Here is a 14782-nt window from a genome sequence, read left to right as displayed (position 1 = left end):
TATAGCTTCACATTACCATATCTCCCAAACAATCCATCTACGTCGCCAATTACCAAACCAAACCAGACTCTGAAACAACAACAATGGCAACAATAGCAGCAGCTAGTTTAAACCTCACAACCCCTAGAGTCATAGCCAAGGGAGCAGACTCACCAAAGGCTCAGACCATCAAGTCCCCTTGGCTGAGCCACCCATGGAAGAGGCACACCCAGCTCGGGTCTGGTCGCATGCAAGTTAGACCAGTGAGTGCAGCCCCAGATAAGATAACAGAGAAGGTAGCTGAGAGCATCAAGGAGGCTCAAGAGACTTGTGCTGATGACCCAGCAAGTGGTGAGTGTGTTGCAGCATGGGATGGTGTGGAGGAGCTGAGTGCAGCTGCTAGCCATGCACGTGACAAGAAGAAAGGGTCAGACCCATTGGAGGAGTTCTGTAAGGACAACATGGAGAAAGATGAGTGCCGCACCTATGAAGATTGAAGATTGAAGACTCAAAGTGGGTTAACTTTATTTTAGAAGATAATGAAGATTTTAGATGTTTTAATTAATTTTAATCCTTTGGCCGTTGCTGTGTATGGGATTATTAATTAGAACATGGTTTATGATGGAACTTTGTATTGCTTTGTTTACCTTTTCAATTAATTAATACCATAGTATCTTGAAAGATTATAAATTTAAACTGCTTTATCTCTAGTATTTGTGCTTTAGTAGTTAGATACTTAGTAGTAGCAAATCATTTAATAAGCCAGGAGCATGGATGTCAAAATTTCGAATTGGACAGTAGAGTAGTACGATTTTATGATTTCACCTCACCAAAACATTTAATATCGCACTGGGATCGTAAAAGTATTAGGATCATATGGAGGATCGTGTAGGATCGTATGAGATCTTATCAATCCTATCAAAAACATAAATTTTTGGTTTTTTTAATTTTATTTTTATTTTTATTTTTATGGGATAATTTATTGGTTTTGATGAAGTTTTGAGAGTTTTTATTTTTTCATGTTGTAATGGAATGACTTTTTTTTTTAAGCAAATGTTTTCTAATTTCTAGTTCACTTGTAATCAAAATGAAGGAATGCTTCATCATTTCTAAATGAAGAATTTGATGTTGGCTTTACTACCTTTTAACCTATAATGTCATTAAATTTTTTATCAAATACTAATTTGTGTTCTAATATTATTAAAATATTTTTTTATATATAATTTTATTAGCTATGCATGTATTTGTATATTGATTGATTGATTTTTTTTAGTATGCTCTTTAATTGTTGCTGAGTAGTATAACTTGAATAGTTGAGTGTGAAATTGTGTCTTGATGTCTTTTGTAGTTCTAGTATACAAATATACAATGTCTACATAGATGATGATGATTCTGAATTTAGAACGGTTGTTATAAGAACCTTAGAATGTGAATAATTAAATGTTCACTTCACCTTAATATTCATCTTGCTTTTGGATTTCATATTGTTGTTAGCTAGTTTCCATTTGCTAACTTATTTTGGATTTCAAACTTGGAACTTAGAACTGGGAAAATATTTTCCATATGTTTTGATAAATATTTTGGTATTTGGTTACTAATTAAACATTTATTGAACTTTTTACACACATTGGGTCAAAACTTATATATATTTGTTTCGTTAGTATAGATTTAGCGATGTATGACATGCAAATTACATCATAGGATGCAAATCTTACAATTTACGATTCGATCCTACGATCTACTATCCCACCTACCTTCAACGATCCTATGTAAGATCTCGATTTTAACAACTTTGGGTAGTAGGAGGCAGAAAACCATGTAAATGAATATAGTCATGGAGAAGAATATGACAAGGTAGGAGCTAATATTGTTGAAAAAACACATGAAAATACAATTCTATATCTCATACAAAACATACGCAGTGAAAAATTAACGGATCTATTTCATTCGCAATTGATAATAGGTATTATGTAAATTTCAGAATTTAAGAATAAGAGAACGTACCTTGGTGCGGTGAAATTCAAAACCAAAGATTATAAGTACTTGGAAACACTTTTAATCTTCACTCCAATTCTACTTATATCCAATAAGTGTGATTTCTCAATCAGTTTATACATATGTGTTCAAAGAAGTATAAGAGAGTGGCTTGCACTCACATACATACCATTTCATATATTATTATGCATTACAAAATTCTGTATGTTTCTTCCCTTATATATACTGATTATCTAATTGGGCTAACTTTTTGGGTCATTTCAAATAGGTTTTAGTATGTGGCTTGGAGTGAGACCAAAAGAGACAAATAAGACATTAGCTCCAATGAGTTTTAGGTCTTTCTATCAACTTTGACAAGCCCAAAATTATCATTAATTATATTTAATATCATTATATAAATATAATTGCACTCTAGACCTTATTAATAAATTATATCCTAAGACTTTATTATACATTCAACCCCTTTATTAAAATATTCGTAGTAATATAAAGTCATGAATGTTGACTGCCACTTTGAAGATTACTACATCTTAATTATTGAGTACCTGGTTTAATCATTTAAGTTATTCATCATATATTTATAAAATTCAATTTCATAAATATATATACTTTAGTAACTTCTAACTAAAATGGTTAGACCTAACATTCTGAATAACCAAATCCATTAAACTTATCTCAAGGGAATATTTTATATCTCTGTTAAGGGATTATGAATTCCATCTTGAGAATATATGTTCCTTCAACATTAAATGTAGCTACCCAACATACTGAGGTTTTTTTATCGTAACTTTAGATCTCACTCCTAATATATCAAAGCAACCTACACTTCAAGATTAGGTTCATTATTTTCTCAGAATTGAGAGTTCATGTAAATAGAAGTTGTGAAATTTATATTCATTTGATAGTCATTAATAGAATAATAAATCTCACAGCGATCCAGTTCAATATGTCTTAACACTTAAAACATATCAACATTTCAAGTAAAAGTCTCTACTTCCATGATCAAAACAAATCATTTTAGTTGATATGTTATAGTCTTCGCATATGAAATGCTCAATTTCATCACCAACTACAAATTAAATTCTGAGTTTACCAAAAACTTGTGATTTATATTTTCTATGACTAAATCACATAAATCACATGCTATGCATCTCATAGACTATATGATAATGTCCAAATATTCATATGACCATTATTTTAGATAATAATAAAATAACTTTATTAATCACAACATAATAACATACATAATGTCATACAATAAGATTTAAATGGCACATATCTTAACAATTTCCCACTTGCCCTAAAGACTATTGTGCACTAATCTAACTCTCATTCCCTCCAAATGTGACTCAAAAGTCCTTTGGGGCAAGGTTTTAGTAAAGGGATTTGCTAGATTATTTGCACTATCAATCTTTAGTACTACTACATCTCTTTGAGCAACAACGTCTCGAATGATGTGGTACTTTCTTTCAATATGCTTTCCTTTCTTGTGATTTCTTGGATCCTTGGATTGTGCAACCGCTCCACTATTGTCGCATAACAATGTGATAGGAACTTGCTCCATTCTCACAAAACCAATATCAAAAAGGAATTTCTTAAGCCAAATAGTTTCCTTTGCCGCCTCACAAGTAGCAACATATTCAGCTTCCATGGTGGAGTCGGCAATACAAGATTGCTTAACACTCCTCCAACTTATGACTCCATCTCCCTGTTGGGGTTTATGCCCTAAAATCCAATTTATTTGCATGTCATAAATAATTAAATTGTTTAATTATATGAGACTATTTATAAATAAACTAATGAGATATTATCATAGTCCTTGAGATGCATTGTATGTGATTTAATCATAGAAAATATAAATTAAAAGTTCCTTGTAAACTCAAAATATAGTTCGTAGTCAGTGATAAAATTGGGCGTTTCACTTGCGAAGACTATAACACATTAACTAAGATGTGTTATAGTCTTAATCATGGAAGTGGAGACTTCTAGTTGATGTATTGATGTGTCTTAAGTGTTAAGACATATTGAACTGGACTGCTGTGAGATTAATTATTCAATCAACAACTAACACCTGAATAATTAATCTCATGACTTCTAATTTCATAGACTCTTAATCCTGAGAGAATAGTAAACCCAATCATGAAATGTAATTTCTTTGATATATCAAGAGTGAGTCTAATATTCATGGTCAAAATCTCAGTATGTTGGGTAACCACAAGTAGTGTTGAGGGAACACATATTCTCAAGATGAAATCCATAATCGCTTTTATAAAAACACAAAATATCCCCTTGAGATAAGTTTAGTGGGAACTGGTTATTCAGAACACCCACTTTAGCAAGGAGTTACTAAAACTTATATTTATTGAAATTGGATATCAATAAATGTGAATAACTAAAATATTAAACCGGGTACTCAAGGATAAAATAGTTGTTTATAAAGTGACAGTTCATTATAACTTTGTTCACTATGGATATTTCATGAAGGGGTCAAATGATAACATCAGAGTCTTAGAATATAATTTATTAATAAGACCTAGAGTGTAATTATATTTATATAGTGGTAGTAAATATAATTAATGATAACTTTGGACTTGTCAAGAGTTGAAAGAAAAGCCCAAGACCCATTGGAACTAAAGTCTTATTTGTTCCCTTTGGTCCCATCTCAAGCCACAAACTAAAGCCCAATTGGGCAGGCCCAAAAGGCTAGCCCAATTAGATAACTAGTTATGTATAAAAAGAGAAACATACAGAATTTTCAGAAGATAGATCATGGAAATGGTGTGTGTGTGAGTGTAAGTCACTCTCTTATTCTCCCTTGAGCACATACGTGTAAACTGATTGAGAGACCACACTTCTTGGGCACCATGTGGAATTGAGATTATGATTAGAGGTATTCTTAAGTATTGGTTTTGAATTTCACTGCATCGAGGTATGCTTTCTATTCTTTGTTTTAGAATTCAAGATTATATGTTATCTCTCATGAATAAAGTAGATCCGTGTTTGTTACTTCCGCTGTGTATTTTGTATGAGATGCAAAACCAGATTTTCCAATACTCTCAAGATGAACACACAACCTGAAGGGGACTTTCTGAAATCAAGATCTGACTAAAAATCAGAATCCATATAACCAATAGGTATCAAATCCCTACACTGGTATACAAGCATATAATCTCTCATTCTCTTTAGATACTTGAGAATATGCTTTACAGCCTCCCAATGTTTTGGTCCTAGATTTGGTTGATATCGGCTGACTATGCCAACTAAATAACAGATATCTGGTCCAGTACAAAGCATGACATACATGAGACTTCCCACTGCAAAAACATAAGAAACTTGTCTCATCATATTTTCTTCCTTAAGAGTATTAGGCCTTTGATCATCAAACAAAGAAAGTCCATGTCTGAAAGGGAGTAATCCTCTTTTGGAATTTTGCATGCTAAACTGTTCTATAACCTTATCTATATATCCAGCTTGTGACAAACCTAACATTCTATTCTTTCGATCTCGTCAAAGCTTAATCCTTAGAATAAAGTAGCTTTGCCTAGGTCATTCGTATCAAATTGGCCTGACTACCAAATATTTACTGATGACATTACCCCTACATCATTTCCAATGAGTAGAATATCATCAACATAAAGCAATAGGAACGTTACTACTTTATCTTGATGTCTTTTGTAGACACGTGGTTCATCAAGATTTTGTTCAAAACCAAATGATTTGATTGCTTGATCAAATTTGATATTCCATGATCTAGATGCTTGCTTAAGTCCATAAATGGGCCTTTTCAATTTGCATACCATATGCTTTTGATTCTTTGCTATGAAACCTTCTGGTTGCATCATATAGATTTCTTCTTCAAGATTGTCATTAAGAATTGTAGTCTTGACATCCATTTGCCAAATCTCATAATCATAATGAGCAGCAATGGATAAGAGAATTCTGATAGATTTAAGCATGGCTACTAGCAAAAAAGTTTCTTCATAATCAATACCTTCTTTTTATGTATACCCTTTTGCCACTAGTCTTGCCTTAAAGGTTTCAACCTTTCCATCTATCCCTTTCTTCCTCTTGTAAACCCATTTACAACCAACACGTTTAATGCTATTAGGCGCCTTTACTAGATCCCAAACTTGATTGGAATACATTGAATCCAATTCAAATTTCATAGCTTTAACCCAATGATGTGCATCTATATCTTTCATTGCCTCTTCATAAGTGTAAGGATCAGATTTAGCCTCTTCTTTGATAGCTTCATAAGTTTCTCCTAGACCTATGAGTCTTACAGGTGGCCTTATAATCCTCCCACTATGACGAGGCTCTTGTGTACTAGTCATCTCATGAGTAGAATCTTGTGGTGTATCTAATACAGCCACATTATCCCTAGTTTCATCCATTGGTTGTTTAATTACTGGTTCATCTATTTCAGCCAAGACAACTTTACTTCTAGCATTAAAACTATTCACATAATCATCTTCCAAAACTTTGGTATTGGTGCTAACAAACACTTTGTTATCTTTAAGATTATAAAATAAATAACCCTTAGTTTCCTTTGAATACCCTAAAAACATGCATACTTCTATTTTTGCTTCCAACTTATCAAACTTCCCCTTCAACACATGTGTTGGACATCCCCGTATGTGGAGGTATTTCATATTAAGCTTGCGCCCACTCCACAATTCCTTAGGTGTGTTGGGAATTGATTTTGATGGAACTAAATTTAAAATATGCATTGCAGTTTTTAGTGCATATCTCCAAAAGGAAATTGGTAAAGTTGAATAACTCATCATCGACCTAACTATTTCTAAAAAAGTCCTATTCCTTCTCTCTGCTACATCATTTTGTTAAGGAGTTTCAGGCGTAGTCAATTGGGATACAATCCCATTTTGAGTTAAGTAATCCTTAAAATCCGCAAGAAGGTATTCGCCACCACGATCAGATCGAATGGCCTTTATGCGTTTACCTAATTGATTTTCAACTTCAGCCCTAAACTCTTTGAACTTTTAAAGGCTTCAAACTTCCATTTCATTAGGTACACATAACCAAATATAGAGTAATCATTAGTGAAAGTAATGAAATACTTATAGTTACCTCTTGCTTGGATAGACATTGGACCACATACATCTGAATGTACTAGTTCTAGTAAATCTTTGGCTCTATTTCCTTTTGCATTAAAAGGCCTTTTATTCATTTTATCTTCCAAGTAGGATTCGCAGACTAGAAATTCATTAAAATCTAATGGTTCTAAAAGCCCATCTTTAACCAGTCTTTGGATCTTGTTTGAATTAATATGACCCAAACATAAATACCAAAGATATGCATCACTAGTAAAATGAAACTTTCTCTTTAATGATTTCACATGTGAATTATTATCTAATTCAAAATTGTATAATTTATACTTATCAGGAGTTATAATATAAAGACCATCAATAATATTGCTAGAACAGATAAACACTTTATCCTTCCTTATTACAACATTGTCTTTCAAGATAACACAATATCCATGTTTACCTAAATAAGTTGCAGAAATTAAATTTCTACAAACATTAGGTACATATAAACAATCTTCTAATATTAAAACTCTAGAACCAAAACATAAATTAAACACTCCAACAGCTACAACTGGAATTCTGCTCCCATTAGCCAAAGTAAGAAACATTTCCAATTCATTCAGCTTTCTGGTCTCTTGGAACCCATGCAAAGAATTGCAGATATGATTAGTATAACTTAAATCCACACATTAGGAATCCGTGGGATTTTGTACCAAACATATTTCAAGAAGGAATGAACTTTTGATACCCTTATTCTTGGGGACAAAATGGGCCTCTGCCCTTTTCGGACAAATTATATAGGGAAATGCCCCCTTTCTCAAACTAAATAGGAAAATGCTCCTCTTTTAAAACTTGATTTTTGATAAATCGAGTTAGAAAAAAAAAATTTTGAAGCCCTATGGTGACGTTTTAAGGAGCCTATATTGACGTTTTAAGGACCTATAGTGACGTTTTTTAACTCGACTTCAAAGAAATCGAGTTATAGGTAAAAAAAACGATACTATAGGTTGATTTCATTGCCTACAACTCGATTTCATTGAAGTCGACTTAAAAAACATCACTATAGGTCCTTAAAATGTCACTATAGGCTTCTTAAAAACGCCACTATAGGGTCTAATTCGATTTATCAAAAATCAAGTTTTAAAAGATTGGCATTTTCCTATTTAGTTTGGGAAGGGAGGCATTTCCCTATATAATTTGCCCGAAAAGGGCAAAAGCCCATTTTGTCCTTATTCTTGGTAACTCTGAATTTTGGACAATTCATCTTCCAATGACCTTTCTCGCCACAATGAAAACACTTTCCTTTGGCATAGTCATTTTTCTTTCCCTTGTTGGCAACTCCTAATGCAATTTGTTTTCCATTTTGCTTGGTGAAGTCCTTCTTCTTCTTCTTTTTACCAAGCCTTTCGACTTAGGTTGAGAAGAAGAAGCTTCAACCATATTAGCATCAACACTGGCTGTACCAAGAATTCCTTCCGCTGCCACCAACTCATTCATTAATTCAGACAATGTATAAATCTTTTTGTTCATGTTATAATTAAGTCTAAATTCCTTGAATAATTCTAGCAATGATTAGAGTATCATATTCGCTTAGGATTCTCCATCAATTTCGGCACCTAAAACCTCCAATATATTCGGATGAGAGATCATCCTAAGACTTCCTTATTGAAGTACCTTCAGCCATTGTTGTATTATAAATCTGCCTCATAATTTCTTGCCTTGCAGAATGGCCTTACTCACCAAACATCTCCTTCAAACTTAGCATTATGTTCGAAGCTAGTTCTACATCCTACATTTGATGTTGAAGAACATTTGAGATAGATGCTAAAATATAGCACTTAGCCATCTCATTAGATTTTTGCCAATGATCATATCGCTGTTTTTCCTCAGGATGAGCATATAATGATGGGAAATTAGGACAAGGTTCATAAAGCACGAATTTGTGCTCTTTAGCAATGAGAACAATGTCCAAGTTTCTGTTTTAGTCAACATAGTTGGATCCAGTCAGTTTGTTTTGATTAAGAATAGCAACAAGTGGGCTAAAAGTTACCATGATTTAAATCTAAAAATAACAAACATGAATATAATAAGTGTGGTGGGCCTTTTTCACAACTGCGGGCTAGACTAACTCCAACCACGCTATGGCCCAATGGTTCTGGTATGAAAGTCAGGACTGGCTTGACTGCAACACACCCCAAGCCAGCTTGTGCACAAACTAAAGCCCCTTCGCTAAAACCTTGGTCACATGCCCATAGCAGAGGAAACTATTACAAAAGTCATGGCAGGCAGGTGCAATATGACAACAATAAAAAGAATATGCTTACTGTCAGTCTGAACATAAAAAATACTAAATGGTGATCTTAATAAAGGAAGAAGCAATGCAGTAATATAAATGCAACATAAATAAGATGATAACAATAAAGAAAGGAAATCACACTAATGCTTAATCAATAAAATAAAGGAAGAATGGTCAGTTTGCCATGCTTGATTTCTCTACTGAGTTAAGTCCAGGAAGGGAACCACTCTTTAATGTGGGCAATCTCACAGGGAAATCCTGCCACGAAAATTACCCATTTTGAGAGAATGAGCCTAAATGGCTTATCATCAGATTCCCAGATCAATAATACTAGAGGGTAGGCTTTTAGAGGGAGAGAAGAGAATAACCTGTTGGTGCATGCTCACTATCGCACTCTTGCTTACTTTCTGTTTTTCTTTTCTTTCTAACTCCTTTTTTCCTTTCTAAGTTTTATGCTCTATCTTTCACTCTCTTGTTCCCTCCTTCCATCCCCCCCTGTGCATGGCTGAAGCCCCTTTTATACTGCCTACCGTGTCAGGTTTTTACTATTTTACTCCTTAACCGCTTTTGTACTGGTGTGGGTGTCCTTCCCAGACTGCCCACTGATTTGTCAGCTGCACAGCCATCACCACTTACCTGTGATGGCCACGCCACATCCTATTCCCAGACAAAGAGTCTTATTTTGTTTTTTTGTTCACCATGGCATTCCCATCCGGATAAGGGTGGGTATTCTCTCTCACTATCCCTTATGGTATGCACCTAGTGATTCCAACTCATTTTTCCCTTTTTTGGGTGACATGTCATCCTAGCAGGACATTTCCCCCAAAAGAGTTTAAGCAGAAACCCCAAAATAGGCTCTCCCCTTATCCACCATTAGACCATACCCTCTCTTACCTCTAACCCATGGCTCACCACTCTTGTATTGGCTGGGTGCAAGTTGGTGGTGTCTGAGCCTTGTGCGTGCTCCACTTCCATGTGTGTCCATGGCTTGTCTGTTGTTTATGCGTTTGCCATGACCTGAGGGCTTATCTGCTTTCTTTGAGGCCTTTTTGCTATTTTTTAGGCCTATGGTCCATTATTCCTGTCATTCGGGTTTAATGGTTTTCTTCTCAATTTACTAACTCTTTTCCTCCCATATTGTTGGACTTCTTCCTGTTATTGGGCTTCCTTGCCGAAGTGGGCATCAACAATAAGTAAATCGAACATTATCAATTTAGCATATAAACATATAGTATGGAAGCTTAATAAAACCATAACATAAAATATGGAACGACAACCCAGTCCAAGTCTATAATTCCTTGGTAGCAAGTATATTATAAACACTGTGATTGATTGAGAACTATTCTCATTATTAGTGCTATCATGATAACTCTTATCAAACACTAATAATATGTCGTACTAACTTTAGCCTCTAAGTAAATAATAACATAGCTCCTTTGGGAGGTTAACATTACACTTATTCTAGTGTACACCATTATCTAGAATCATGTGTAGCCGCATTTCATCTCCCTTATAGTGTTTAAACTTGTAGTACCATGAAACAAAACACCCTCCTTTGGGATTGTGAGGCATATACGCCAAGACGAGGTGCTTGTTCACACTACTTTAAACGGGTAAGTTCAATCTTGTAATACTATGAAGTAAACACCTCGTTTGGGATTGCGAGGCATATATGCCAAGACGAGATGCTTACCCACACTACTATGAACCAATAATGGAGGTTGTGAGATCCAACCCTTGTATCTTTCTTCCACTAGATATTTTAAAAGAAAGGTTTTTAATTAGAAATCATGTGTAATCTCATCACACATAGACTTTCCCTTCATCTATGTTTTAACGCTTAGTGAAATTTCAAAAAAACAGTTCATTCAATCGATCGAAGGTATTTCTTGATCGATCAAAATGTTCAACAAATTCATTTCGAAGTTTTTGGATGACTCGCTCGACTTTCAATTCCTATTCAATCGATCGAAAGGTAAATCCGATCGATCGAAAGGAATTTTCAATCGATCGAAACATTGAAGAAAATTATCACAAAGTCTCGAGTTGACACGATCGATTGAAAGGAACATTCGATCGATCGAAGAGAATTCTCAATCAGTCGAAACTCGTTAAACTGAAAATTTTTCAAATTTTTCTGGCAACCGTTTTTGATGTTTCACTTGAACAAAACATAGTTTCTTGATCACATCAAATGAGATTGAGATCAAAACTGAATTTCATTGATGCTATAGTCTTAAAGTTCAATCTAACATACTTAATATCAAACTTAAACAACATCATAACATCAATATCAGTTTTTATCAGATAATAATTTCAATAACCATGCAAAAAATTGATTGTAGAATCTTCTAACATTATGAAATTACTATCTTTGATTCCAAAACTCACAAAACATGTTATACAAATTCGAAATTGAAGACCGCTCTAATACCAATTGTTGAAAAAACACATGAAAATATAGTTTTGTATCTCATACAAAACATACACAGTGGAAAATTAACGAATTTACTTCATTCGCAATTGATAACATATACTATGTAAATTTCAGGATTTAAGAACAAGAGAGCGTACCTTGATGCGGTGAAATTCAAAACCAAAAATTAGAAGTATTTGGGAACACTTTTAATCTTCACTCCAATTCCACTTATACCCAAGAAGTGCGGTTTCTCAATCAGTTTATATGTGTTTAAGGAAGAATAAGAGAGTGGCTTACACTCACATACACATCATTTCATATATTATTATGCATTACAAAATTCTGTATATTTCTCTCTTTATATATAACTGATTATCTAATTGGGCTAGCCTTTTAGGTCATTCCAATTAAGTTTTAGTATGTGTCTTGGAGTGGAACCAAAATGGACAAATAAAACACTAGCTCCAATGGGTTTTAGGCCTTTCTATCAACTCTTAACAAGCCCAAAATTACAATTAATTATATTTAATACCACTATATAAATATAATTGCACTTTAGGCCTTATTAATAAATTATATTCCAAACCTTTATTATACATTCAACCATTTTATTAAAATATTTGTAGTAATACAAAGTCATGAATGTTGACTGCCACTTTGAAGATTACTACATCTTAATCCTTGAGTACCCGGTTTAATCATTTAAGTTATTCATCATATATTTATGAAACCCAATTTCATAAATATATACTTTAGTAACTTCTTACTAAAGTGGTTTGGCCTAACACTTTGAATAACCAAACTCATTAAACTTATCTCAAGGGAATATTTTATATCTCCGTTAAGAGATTATGAATTCCTTCTTAAGAATATATGTTCCTTCAACATTAAATGTGACTACGCAGCATACTGAGGTTTTGATCATAACTTTAGACCTCACTCCTGATATATCAAAACAACTTACACTTCATGATTATGTTCATTATTCTCTCAGGATTGAGAGTTCATGTAAATATAAGTCATGAAATTTATTATTCATTTAATAGTCGTTAGTAGACTAATAAATCTCGCAGCGGTCCAGTTTAATATGTCTTAACATTTAAAACATATTAACATATCAATTAGAAGTCTCCACTTCCATGATTAAGACAAATCATCTTAGTTGATATGTTATACTCTTCATAAATGAAATGCCCAATTTCATCACCGATCTAAAATTTTGAGTTTATAAAGAATTTGTGATTTATATCTTATGTGACTAAATCACATACTATGCATCTCATGAACTATATGTTACTGTCCAAATATTCATGTTACCATTATTTTAGATAATAATAAAACAACTTTATTAATCACAATATAATAACATACATAATATCATACATAGTATCATATAATAGGACTTGAATGGCACATATCCTAATAAATATGAAGTATAATTTCTAAATATATAGATACATGTGGTTTCAATTTTTTTTTTAAAGCAAAAATCATATATCTGAAATTTTCAATTAGAATTAAAAGTTATGATTAAAAATAATGTCCAAATTTTTTGTGCTCTAATTTATATTCCATAAGTTATAGTTTTGTGTGTGTTTGATTTTTTTTTTTTTTAATTTTAGTTATCTTATAAGAAAAGAAAAAGAGAATTATAATAATTGAAGTATAAATAGAACTCTTAATATAGGACACAGGATTTTCATTCATAAATGAGTGGAGGAGATTGGGGTATGGTAAGAGGAGAGTGTAATAAAGATGGATTATTTAAAATAAAAAAAATGCGCCAAATTGCGCACGCACATAGAAAAATGATGCTGCCACTAGAATTTGCGCCAAATTGCACACCCATCAGTAAAGGTTTACTTTGACACTTCAACAGAATTATGTTTAAAAGTTGCCAAAATATGTTGAGACTGAGGCATGGGTCATGGACCATGGTTCTCTGTTTAAGAAAAGATGCGAAGGTGTTAGGTATATCCATTCCACTCCCACCTCCGACAATGGCTGCCTTTGAAATTCATATTTTAATTTGATTTGTGGAAATATTCAATTATGAGATGATGAGCCATTTTCCAATTGGCTTCGGTGGAGATCATGACGTTAATATGTTTTATGGTCTTATAGACTAGACTAGAAACATTACAGCTAGAAGTGAGGGTTGCTTACGCAATTGCTTATCACGAAATAGCTGAATACAGAGGCTAGATGGATGGCCTTCTTGCTTGCGTTTGATAATCGCATTTTCTCGGATAAACACCCGAAGAAAGATTCTTTCCGTGTCTCTTTTTTCTTTTCCATCGTGAGCATAAAAATGCATTAAAACCGGGTTCTGTACCTCAGCATCATCACATGAAAACTTTTAGGCGGGGAATCCTATCAAGCAGGAAGATTGACAAATGAAACAAAGTCAATAAACCATATTTCCTTACCCAATTCCAAGCTTAATATTTATTACATTCATCAAACATTTACTTGAGAATTTCAAGACCAACGAGAAGGGTTCAAAAGTTGAGGGTCTTGTATATCAAAATTAGTGAAAATTGCTCTAATGAAACAAGAAAACCTGAAAATCATCCAACCCCAAAAATGGGAATCTCACTGTGATCACTAATTGGATTCACAAGAGTTTATATGACATTGATCTTGTTCATCCCTTTCTTCCAAATCCACTTTAGGGCATTCATAGATTCAAAAACAATAAATAAAAAAAACATTGGGAATAAAATGCTAAGCGAACCAAATTGAAACAACAACATACAAAGCTTTTAGAGATTGAAATCCAAAACGCATACACAACCCAACAATCCATAATAACTGGAGTACATAAAAACACATTCATTAAAATGATAAAACAAACTACTACGACATCTACAAAATACAAACCCAATAAGAAATCCAAACGACCTTCCATAACAATTTTAACATATCAAGCCTTTTCTACATAGCACAAACCCAAATTATTAAACCCCATTACAATGACTCATCATCACAAAACCGACTTCTACTAACAATGAAAGACCAGAGACCGCTGGATAGGATTATTGA

General features: G+C 33.3%; 1 protein-coding gene across 1 annotated transcript; it reads left to right on the top strand.

Annotated features, from left to right (window-relative positions):
* Window positions 1-675, top strand: LOC112007740 (calvin cycle protein CP12-1, chloroplastic). Its single transcript, XM_024040098.2, has one exon. The coding sequence runs from the start codon at window positions 84-86 to the stop codon at window positions 474-476; it is 393 nt and encodes a 130-aa protein (XP_023895866.1). The 5' UTR covers window positions 1-83; the 3' UTR covers window positions 477-675.
* Window positions 676-14782: the final 14107 nt, after the last annotated feature.

The sequence above is a fragment of the Quercus suber genome, unplaced genomic scaffold (assembly GCF_002906115.3).
Source record: "Quercus suber isolate HL8 unplaced genomic scaffold, Cork oak 2.0 scaffold_7, whole genome shotgun sequence".
NCBI classification, from domain to species: Eukaryota; Viridiplantae; Streptophyta; class Magnoliopsida; order Fagales; family Fagaceae; genus Quercus; species Quercus suber.
The sequence above is the reverse complement of the archived record's forward strand: the minus strand, read 5'-3'. Positions and strand labels throughout refer to the sequence as shown.